Below are 12,226 nucleotides of genomic sequence, written 5' to 3'. Positions count from 1 at the left end.
ATATAGTACTAATTCCCTTCCCAAACAGCATTCCCTTTATATCATTAATTATATAATACATTCTATACTCAACTTATCCCCTTCTCTTCACCCATTCCCCCTTCTCTACCCCAATATGTGCTACTTGTTGACCACACAATCACATTCCCCACCATTCACTTAAATCCTTAAAAAAGTCTTTGAGTACAAATTCCCCTTTGCCCTGTACATCTGATTCAACTGCTCAACTGTACCCACTCCACTTCCATAATAAAGCTCACTACTTTCCATTACTCTCCACCCCACTTAATTATCTCTCAACTAGACTTCTGTAACTAATTTCCTTCTTGATGGTCTCTATATTGCTACTAAATTAATCCTTTGGAAACACAGGTCTTCATTCCCATGAACAAAAATCTTCAATAGCTCCCTATGCCTACAGATTCAAATTTACTCAAGGCTTTGTGTTAACTGATTCAACCTATTTTTCTAGCCTTTTGGGGTTTTTTTCCTTCATGCAGGTTACACTCAATCTGACAAAAGTTCTTGCCCTCAATTGTGTCTTTGCTTCTCCTTTGCTTCTCCTACTGTTCCTTCATGGCACTGGAAGCTCCACAACAGAAAGAACCAGATCTCTTTTGTTCTTCATTATACGTATGCTGCCTAGAACACTGCTTCAAATATCCACTGAATGAATGAAAACCACTCTACTCAAAGCTCAGCTCCATGGCCATTCTCAACACAGTCCCACCCAAAGCCAGCAAACTGCCTTTCTAAAACTCCCCTGATGTCTTCCGTGACGGCGGGGAGATTCCCATAACATTACGTGCCAATTTTAAGGCACTTAGTATTTCCATCCTATACATGGCTACTATGAGGCAAATACTCTACCACAAATAACCTTGTCTGATACATTTATGAGTCATCTCCTACCATGACGCCTTGCACACAGTTTGAGTATAAAAGGATATACTACTTTGCTGTTATATTCATTCATTCACTCAACATTTAGAGAGCTTACTATGTGCCAGGCACTGTTCTTTACATTGGGATGCACCAATGAAAAAAGGAAAAAGCCCTGCCCCTATGGAACTTATATTCAGAAAACAGATGAAGACAATAAGCAAGATAATCTCTGATGGTGGTAAGTGTGGTGAAAATTACAACAGAGGTGATATGATCAATCCTGACTGGAGAAGATACCTACCATAGACAGGATGACAGGAAAATGTAAAGGTTAAAGCTGGTCAAATCATTTGGCCCATTTCCTGGAACTCCAAAGAAAACTACAAAATGAAAGTTTTAGGTGCCGACATTTCAATCACTCAACAGTGGAAAATCATGCCTGTAACCAAAATGTACACATAAGGGTTAATTAAAGCCTGTAACATCCTTTTTTTAAAAAAAAAAAAAAATACTTTTAAGATAAGGGTAGATGCTGGTTCCTTGGATTGAGAGAGGAAGGGATCAGGAATTCCGTCTTGAACTAATTGAATGTGAGTTGCCTATTAGCCGTCAAAGTAGGTAAATCAAGTAGACTACACGAGACCACTCAGTATGTACAGCGTGATCCCATCAATGTTGTCAAGAAAGCATATACTGGGCATTATGCTAAGTGAAATAAGTGAGACAGAGAAAGACACATATATGGAATCTAAAACAAAACACAAAAAATCCCAACTCATAGCTGGAGAGCAGATTGGGGCTGGAATAGGTGAAAGGAGATCAAAAGGTACAAACTTCCTGTTACAAAATACATACATAAGTCATGAGACGTAATGTACAGAAAAGTGACTACAGTTAAGAATACTGTATTGTATATTTGCAGTTACTAAGAGAGTAATCATCACAAGAAAAAAAATTCGAACTATGTATGGTAGTGATGTCAACTGGAATTACTGTAGTGATTATTTCACAGTATATACAAACATAGAATCATGTTATACAACTAAAATTAATATAATATTATATGTCAAATACATCAATTTTTTAAAAGCCGATATTTTGGGGCTTCCCTGGTGGCACGGTGGTTGAGTATCTGCCTGCCAATGCAGGGGACACGGGTTCGAGCCCTGGTCTGGGAAGATCCCACACGCCGCGGAGCAACTAGGCCCGTGAGCCACAACTGCTGAGCCTGCGCGTCTGGAGCCTGTGCTCCGCAACAAGAGAGGCCGCGATAGTGAGAGGCCCGCGCACCGCGATGAAGAGTGGCCCCCGCTCGCCGCAACTAGAGAAAGCCCTCGCACAGAAACGAAGACCCAACACAGCCAAAAATAAATAAATAAAATGAAAAAAAAAAGCCGATATTTGTATATATAAAGGGAGAGGAAAAAATTTGAAGGATATACAGCTTAATATTAATAGTGATTAAATCTTAATGGTATTAAAGATTATTTTTTCCAATCTGTATATCCACACATTTTTTTAAACAATATGGATTTTGTGTATTTTTTTAAACGTTTTAAGTTTTTTAATTCAGCCACTGAATGAAGAAATAATAAGATCAAAATAAGGAAACCAACAGCTAGTGGAGTGAAACAGGTAGATTTTAGAGGGAGAAAAAAGTCAATTTCCTCCACTTCCCAGTTTTTCCTCTGACAGAAACTATTCAGAAATGATCAAATCTATATATTTGTGTTAAACCATTCTCCAGACAAAATGAGCTTTCAAGAAAAAAGTAAAGAAAAAGTAGCCTAGTGATGAGTGTCTAAACCGGACCTTAAGCCACCTTAAGAGAGGAAACTGCCAAAAGCCCTTTCTGGCCCAGCCTGCATGCAGTCTGCAGAGCCCACTTCTCACCTAGGGGAACAGGCCAACACAGACACAGCACAGTGCCTGCTGGGGCTTGCAAATTTACAGCTGTCAACAGTGACTAAAATCCACCTGGATCTTAAATCCTGGTTTAAAAATTACAACAAACACACACAAAAAGCACTACTATGGTCTAATACAAATTTTAAAATTTCATCTGAGCATACATTTGTACAGGACACCTGAATTCTAGAGGGCAGGTACTACTCAAAAGGGTCACTCTTTTCTTCCTGTTGGGATCAGTCTACCTTTCCACCTCTTAAATAAAGCAGCAAACCACCTCAGTTTTTCTTCTGGCAAGAGGCTGGAATCTTATAACCGGCATTTTTTACTGGAGCCTTTATACTTTCATTTTATTCTCTGATCTATGAATAAGAGTTCCAATTCCAGGTATAGGAAAGCACCACTAAATTCTCAAACAATAAGGTTGTCAGTGCTTATTCACTCTTCACAAGCATCAAAACCAAAAAGAGAAGTTAAATGACTTGCCCACAGTCCTGCCATTAGTCAGTGGTGGGACAAACAAAAGAACAACTCATATTTCCAATTCCCTGTAAATTCTTCCCATAACAAATAATACAATTATACACAGACACAAACAAACACACACACACACACACACACACACTGTCCAAGGAGAAGTACGTAAGTCTACTAACCTCATTTTCTAAAAGGAAGAATTATATGAGTAGGTCCATCAAAAACAACTAGCCTATCCAGGAGGCTAAAACATTTTTTCTACCAGCCCATCTCAGCTATCAAAAAAATTCAACATGATAAAATATAACGTGCTCAAAACTTTTCCAAGAATTAAACAAAACTAAACCTTACTTCCTAAACAAAAGCTACAAATATTTAAATATAATTAAGAGAAATCTAAACGATAATTGAGCATAAAGGCTGATGATTACATCAAACGTTACTCCTGACACATAACAGTTACCATTTAGCGCGCTCTCTATGTGCCAGGCACAGTGCTAAGCACTTTACATACATTCATGTCATTCTGAAAACCACTCCAGGAGGCAGTTCTTTGACCATCTAGATTTTACAGAGGAGGAAAAAATGAAACACACAGATGCTAATACAAGTGATATATAGCCAAGTCAATACTCAAATCCAAATCTGTCAGACTCCAAAACTCTCATTCCTAACATTATGCTACACTTTGCATACTGAAATATGAATATGGATTCATAAAGACATTTGTTCTTAATTTTATATTTTAAATGTAATATTTGTCCATTGGAAAATACATGTTAGCACCTAGTATATGCCAGAAACTGTTTAAGACACTTGGAACACATCAGTGAACAAAACAGAGAGAATTCCCTGCTCTCAAGGAGATCACATTACGGTAACCCAGCAGCTAACACATGCCTTATTCTGATCACCGCTCAGTGTTTTACAAGTATAAACCCGTAATAACTCCATGACGTACAAACTACTATTATTCCCATTTTACAAGTAAGGAAGCAGATACTGAGTGGTTAAATAACTTGCCAAAAATAGCACAGGTGTTAAGAGTCAGGATCTGGACCTAAACAGTCTGGCTTTCAACTCCCAACCTCCATGCATTCTAATTCATGTAGCCACTTGTACATATTCCAAATAAACTCAACCATACCACATTCACATACCAACTAATTTAGGCTCAAGATACATTCTTACAGTAACACTATTTTGGTAGATGCCTAAGTAACTGTCATCAAGTAAATTGATACAAAAGACATTTTTAGAATCATTTTGCCAATCATCATTCAATTTTTTTTTTAACAAATGATTACTTTTCTAGCCCAGTTTAGGAGGAAAGGCCTCAATTTTCAAGAGAAGTGTCACTACTTAGATACCTGAATCCTAAAATTATTTTGCCAGTATTATAATTTTTTAAAAATACAGTATTCTTAAAGACAATTTCTAAATGAACCCTAAAGCTTTACTAATATTTTAATTTTTTAAAAAAGTTTCTGTCAGGATATGAAATAAGAATCTTATTCTATTATATAAAACTGGGCAAACTATGAAATCAGATCCAAATACAAGATCCAATATCTAATTTAGGAAACAATATAACGGGACTTCCCTGGTGGCAAAGTGGTTAAGAATCCGCCTGCCAATGCAGGGGACACAGGTTCGAGCCCTGGTCTGGCAAGATCCCACATGCCACAGAGCAACTGAGTCCGTGCGCCACAACTACTGAGCCTGCACTCTAGAACCTGCAAGCCACAACTACTGAAGCCCACACACCTAGAGCCCGTGCTCCACAACAAGAGAAGCACCGCAATGAGAAGCCCACGCACTGCAATGAAGAGTAGCCCCTGCTCGCTGCAACTAGAGAAAGCCCGTGCGCAGCAACGAAGACCCAACGCAACCAAAAATAAATAAATAAAATAAATAAATTTATTAAAAACAAAAAACCAATGTAACCTTTAAAAAAATAGCACAATAGAATGTAAGACTTGTGGTTTTTACTTTGAAGAAAGAAATTAACTCAAATCACTCCATTACAGATTTCAATTTTGGTTTGTCCTGTCTCAGAAAAACTAAATGCCTTAAATTATTGTTTGATTTTGACCTATGCAGCAGACAGGTTAATATTTTTTTCCTTTGTTTTTTTCATACAAGAGCTCAAAAGACATGAATCAACTTTTACAAGTATAAGTGATACTCAAGTTATAAACTTAAAAATTTCATACGCTATAGCTTCAAAAAGTGGTCTACCTGGCAAACTTTCTTAAGACTCTGGTTTAGGAAAAATTGCTTTTAATACACCCCCCCCCCTAAAAAAAAACTGAGCAGCATCCCACTATAACAGGGCAAGATTAGGTAAGGACTGCACGGAAACATGCCGTAATTCTGGAACACAAACCCCTAATGCAACCCACCAGGAAGTTTAAAACAAATTAGGCTGTGATAGCTAAAGGGGATGAGCTGTATTTATAAGGCTTGCCTGCAAAGTTCAGTAAAAAGAAAATTGAAAAAGGAATTATGTTCTCTATAGTCGCAGTCTTAGCAGTTGCTGAAGCATAAATAGGTACTTCTTAAAACATTAAACAAAGAAACAGAGCAATTATCTGATAGGATAGTTTAAAAATACTGCTGGTTAACTTTACCTTACCAACAAAACTAAGTATGCCCTAAAAATACCACAGGACAAAGTGCTTAAATGAAGTCCACGTTTTGTTCAGAAGACCTTCTCAGTAGGAGTGCATACTTTCTGGAAAGCAATTTGGCCATTAGACATGAAATATGTTCATACCCTTGACCCAGTGACGCCAACTCTGGAACCCATCCTCAGGAAATGCAGATCAAACTGATGTACAACAGCAAAACCCTGGAAACCACTCAACTGTCCAATAATGAGGAAATGATCAAATATATTATGATATATCCACAAGATATGCTATAACAGGATAAATTATGAAGAAATTAAAGATGGTTTTAGACACAGAAAAATGTGTACACCGTAATTAAAAGAAAACAAACCAGGATACAAATATTATAAACAGTATCTCAAGACTTTTTTAGCCATTTAGATATATACTGTTTTTTTAAAAAAGTGAAAAGGAAATACTCTGGTATGCTGACAGTAGTTAACCTTGGATGGTGGAGATAAGTGGTTTCTTCTATTTTATAGTATTCTTTTCAAATTTCTACTAATGACCCTGTGCTATCTTGATAACTAGGAAAAAAAGATCTTCTAAAAATAATATGTAAAAGCTATTCTTTAATAGGTGCAATGCATTTCATATCCATGTTCACTGACATTCCACTTTATCTCTGAGAAACGTAGTGCTTTAAGCTGTGAAATATCCTCTAAGTTAGTAATTTAAAGTGCCTAATGCACTCTTAACAGCTTCTTAAGGAGAACATTTTGCTTTGCGATTCTAAGCCTGCATGGAAAACACAATGGGAAAGAGGAAGGGGGTAAAGAACTTTGAAGAAATGCTCCTTGGCAGGGTGCCTCCTCTTCCACAACTCTGAATCTGTATCTGAAGATGACCTCACTGGAAGGCCAGCTCCTACAGTCAAGTTTCAGATTTGCTAAACTTTACAGGTGACCATGTTTTCTTTAAAAACTATTTTTGCTCTTCTTACCCCAAAGTAATTCAATAAGAAGCACTCTGATCACAGAACTATTTCTGCTCTTAAAAGATATTAAATGTAGTTCAATAACCCAACAATGCCTGTTAGCCAGTTATTTAAATGTCCAAACACAGTATTATAATATTCCACTACTGCTACTTTCCATAGATTATCATTCTTTCCTCTAATTCATGTCCTCAAATACACACACACACAAACACTGTGTGTGTGTGTATATTCCTCAAACTTTAGTCAATATGCTTAAGAAGGTTGGATCTAAAATGCTATCCAGATTTGTAAGAGGAGTATATTTACATTCAAAAAAGATGTTTAAAGGATTAAGAGCTCCCAATTCACAGCTCTATGGTTCTAACCTCAGGTAGATCTACAGAGGCAGATAAGTAGAAAGTGCACTGGTCCTGGGTTCTAATTTTATCTCTGCTACTAATTAGCCTTAGGAATTTCACTTAACCTTTCTGGATCTCCTACCTACATCTATAAAATGAGGGTAAAATTAGACCACTTAATTAAGGTTTTTACAAACTCTTAAAAAAATTATTCTAGGCCCAGATTTCTACAATCTTTCCAAATATCTCCTTTTCCTAATTCTCAGCAGTAATAAACTTTTCCTTGGATTAACCTTTCAGCTATCAACACTTCACAAAAATGTAGACAAATTTTTATAATACTACTAATTTCAAAAATACACAATGTCTATAAAACTTATCCCATAACATTTTGGTAAATCCTATTAAACATTTCTTCATAAGTATCCTATAACCCATCTAAGGGTCTCAGTTAAAAATAAAGATTACTCAACATATATTACACACACAAGACACGTGCTTTATTATGTAATAACTGCCATAATACTTAGCAATGGGCTGTATTTCATTTCCTAACACTAATCAAAAAAATTAAAGACTAGAGGTGTTTCTTAATGTTCCAAACAAAGAGAACACTATGTATATTAAGTGTCTCTACATAAAACATTAGATAACATGAAGTATCATTTGGGGTTTGAAACCATAAGAATATGAATTTGAGGACTGAAACTCTCCCTAAGCAAACTGCCTAATTTCAGAATGGACCAAACCCTGCATATAATTAACTCAGCTTCACAAACCTTTTGAGTAAGTTAAATGACATCACTCAAAGTTTTCTTAACTTTTAAGGCAGGAAATACAGACACATTTTAATTAGATGTTTACAAAAAGTTGATTTTTACCTAAGAAAATTGGCTTCACCTGAAGCTTTTCCTACCTGGAAAGTTACTTGTTGAATTTGAGAAATAAACGGCCAACTTTCTAAAGTAACACATAGTATCCAATGCGGCTGAATTTCTGAGTCTATAAATCAAACACTTTATACAAAGAATAATGCAGTTGATTTTTTTTTAAGATAAAGCTAAATTTACTATTTTGGACACACTGTTTCTATCTAAAACTCTGTAAATTCACTTTTAATTACTAACTTTTTCCTCAACCTCAATATATTCTATAAGAACCACAGATTAGGTTAGAGTCTGAGGTTTAAAAAAAGGCATGAAATTTACTGACGTCTCTTTTTTCCAGCATCTTAAAGGCCACGGGCAATTACTGTCACGATTTTTTCTTAACAGAACCTACCCACATCATATCATTCAAAAAGAATGCTATAGGGAATTCCCTGGCGGTCCAGGGGTTAGGACTCAGAGCTCTCACTGCCAAAGATCCAGGTTCAATCCCTGGTCGGGGAACTAAGATCCCCCAAGTCGCACCGCGCGGCCAAAACAAAACGCAACGAAGAGTCTAACGTTAAAATAATAGTTCACTTTGAGTTCAACAGCTTTCCAGATGTTAAAATAATCTAATGCAAAAAAGGGGGGAAGAGGGAGGACATGATGTGATTACTTGCCACAATCTAGGAATCCACTACCGCACCCCACATTTGGATACATACACAAATTCAAAGACAGAAATGACCCCAGCTAATTCCTTTCTGAATATTTTTCAAAATATCGTTTCTGCATTAAACGAGTATACCCACTACAAATAATAACAGCAGTTACCATTTATCTAACCCCTTCTATAGGCAGGCATGATGTGAGTCACTTAACATCTGTCATTTCATGTACTCACAGCAACTCTGTAAGAAACCTATTATTATCTCCTCTTGATAGATGAGAAATCAAGGACTGAAAGAGGATACAAGGCTGCTAAGTGGCAGAGCCAGACTGCAAACCCAGGGATGCTTGACTTCAAAGTTCATGCTCATTATATTAAGCTACACTGCCTACTGAAAACATAAGCATGAAAATCGAGCTTGTATTTTTAGAAGTTCCTCAAAGATTTACTAAATTTTTTTAGGTTTCCCAAGAATAACTACTTCTCTGCAACACACAAGACTGACTGTAATAATACACCTATATACACAATAAATTAATTCAGTTTTGTCAAAAAGATAGAATTTAGGAGGAGACACCAATTCTTATCTCAAAGGAATACCAGAAAACTTAGTTAAATGAGCTCAGCTGCACTCAGGCTGATCTTTTCCACATCATATAAAAGTTCGAATATGGATACTTAGCCCGACGTTTTTCCTTACTAGTTTTAGTGGTATTAGATACACATTCCACTTTTCTATGACTGTTGAAAAAATAGTCATCTCAAGCACCCCCCCCAATCATATTATACAAAAAGAGCCAAAAAAGTAGGCAAATTTTCTTTAGGTTTATATGCAACATTCCTCAAAGGAAGTCTGGATTTCTGCTGATCTCTATTTCTCCAAGTCTTACTCATTCCTGCTGCTCTGTAACTGCAAGGACTAAGAGTCACAAGTTACACAAGTTGTGTTCTCCAACAAGGAAGGCGTGTTTGAATAATTCCAGTAACCCAACCAGTTGGACAGCTAGTCGCCTATTTTTTCACCCATCATCTAAACGGTGGAGGAACTGCTGCCATCTCTCTTTGGAGTAGCTGGACAAGCACAAGCCCGTATCAGCTAAGACTTGAGTCACAACAACTCCTGGTCTGTAAATAAAGATTGATGAGAATCTTTCGCTCTTATTCCTTCCCCAGCCAACCAAACAAGCAAAATTGAATCATCCTCCTTCCCCTCAATCACTGGTGAATAAACACCACATTGTGTATAGGTTCCCAGGGCAATTTCCCTCCCAGACACCCATTCCCTGGGCGTGGAATAAGCTATGTTCCTGCCCAGACCCTTCCCCTCCCTTCATTTAAGAAGCACCATCACAAAAGACCATCCCCGCTTTTTCAACGTAGTTAACTTAACTTTACGCTGGCTGCAGATCTTACCCCCTAGATGAGGACATTTAGCTCTAGAAATGCAGAGACCCCCCTCACTGCTCGGCTTAATAAAAGCTGTGCATTTATAAATCAATTATACTTCAATTAGATAAATAAAGTATAGAATAAAGTAATATAAAATAAAAGCTGTGCACTACTTTGGACTGGCTGGAAATGTCTCTCCCCAGCTTTACCGGTGAGCGCAGCACAATCAACTTGATCTTGGCCCCTCGGGAAACGGGTGAAAACCAGTAACTGCATTACAGCGGAGAAGCTGCCCACAGAATTCAGGAATGAGTCCCCACCGGTCCCCTGCTTTCCTACATCGGAGCTCTTCGTCCCGAGTGGCTAGTTGAGAGGATCTCAATTTTTATGCTTTCTCACGGGACACACGGACTCGCCAAATCCCACCCTTCAGGAAAGTGACAAGCTGGAGTTAACCCTTCCGCTGCCCTCACAGACCAAACCCGAAGGAAACCCCAATCCCCCAAGCGCCTTAAACATGTGACAAGCCCAATTCCACCCTTTCCAAACCCCGGCCGCGATAAGAACACGGCGCTTGGAAGAAGACAACTAAATGGAATTAACCCTTCAGCTGCCGATCTCAGCGCTACACTTCAGCCACCAACACACGCGAAGCTCCAAGTCCTGACCCTAGGGGAGGTGACAAGCACCGCTACTCCCTCCCCCAATACACGCACACTCCCAAGAGCCCCGCCGCGCTGAGAGGACCCTCAAGCCGGGCCTGCGGGCGGACCCCGCGCCGGACTCGCGGGCTGCGGCGCCCCGGGCGGGTGAGCGGGAGGGCACTCACCGCGATGACATTGACGAAGGTGGTCTTGCCCGAGTACTGCAGCCCTACGAGCGTCAGCTCCATCTCCTCCTTCCAGAAGAGCGAGCGGAACCAGTCCAGCAGGCGGGAGATGAGAGCCAGCATGATGGCGGCCGGGAGGGAGGACGGACAGGCGAGCGGGCAGGCAGCGGCGGCGACAACCTCCACACAAGTGAGCCTCGGCTCGGACCCCCCAAACGGCTCCTCGAGACCCCGGCGCGACGCTGGCGGGCACGGGCTGGCAGCGGCGGCGGCCGAAGCCAGGAAGCCGAACGGGTCATATGACTCGCCCTACCCCCACGCTCGTCCCCGCGCTGCCGTCTGCGCCCACGGCAAGAGCGGCGGGCCCCCACCCCCAACCCCACGGCCAGGCGCGCCCGCCGCCCACAGCGCCACCTGGTGGGGCCTCCGTGCAGCACCGCGTACCTGAGAGCCGCCCTTGGGCTCCTTTCCTACTACACTCCTTGGCTCATTCATATTGGTTCATTCATCTTTCATCCTCTCTACAATTGTTTATTGACAGTCTGCTCTGTGCAGAAAGACTTCAATACTCTGGGGATACAGCATGGGAATCCCTGTCGTACATAACAAAAGATGGAAGCCACAAGTATTTATCAGTAGGGAAGTGAAAACTCTAGTATGTTCCCAAAAGGGAATACTATACAGCTGTTTAAAAAAGAATGAGAAAGTTCTATATGAACTGATATGGGATGATGTCCAGGAAATATTTTGAAGGAACATAAATGCAAGGGGCCAACTCTGTATTAAATGACATCTTCAGTATAAGATGGGAAAACAAGAATATATATGTACATATATACAAATATGTATTGTAGTTGCATAAAGAGATACTGGGAGACTAGTAAAAATGGTTTTCTATGGGGGTCAGGGGAACTGGATAGTCAGAGGCAGAAATGGGAACGAGCCTTCTCTGGATATCTTTTTATATCACTTTCAACCATGTAAATGAGTCACCTGTTCAAAACTTTAATTTAACTAAAAAGTACATTAAAATATCTGCAAGGTTTTCAAATTTTAAAAAATCCCTTCCCCTGAGGAGCTTACATTCCAGCGGGGAGACATGTAACATAATAAACAAATAAATATAAGATATAATGCCATATAGTACTGAGCATTATAAAGAAAACTGAACAAGAGGATACAGGCGTGGCCCCTGTTCTAGGGGTTAGGGTCAGAGTAGACCTCGCAAAGGAGGTGGCCCTGGATG

At 39.4% G+C, this 12,226-nt stretch overlaps 1 protein-coding gene across 2 annotated transcripts in view; it reads right to left on the bottom strand.

Moving 5' to 3' along the window:
- Window positions 1-11,328, bottom strand: part of ARL8B (ARF like GTPase 8B) — a 62,061-nt gene extending 50,733 nt beyond the window's left edge. For both annotated transcript variants that reach the window (XR_014250577.1, XM_082412408.1), the window contains exon 1: window positions 10,981-11,328. Coding sequence is in view for 1 of the 2 variants with exons in the window: in XM_082412408.1 (XP_082268534.1) it covers window positions 10,981-11,103 (123 nt within the window). In the remaining variant the exon portion in view is untranslated. The remainder of the gene's footprint in view (window positions 1-10,980) is intronic.
- Between the last annotated feature and the right edge of the window lie 898 nt (window positions 11,329-12,226).

Source organism: Balaenoptera physalus (genome assembly GCF_965194825.1).
Source record: "Balaenoptera physalus genome assembly, chromosome: 11".
NCBI lineage: Eukaryota > Metazoa > Chordata > Mammalia > Artiodactyla > Balaenopteridae > Balaenoptera > Balaenoptera physalus.
The sequence above is the reverse complement of the archived record's forward strand: the minus strand, read 5'-3'. Positions and strand labels throughout refer to the sequence as shown.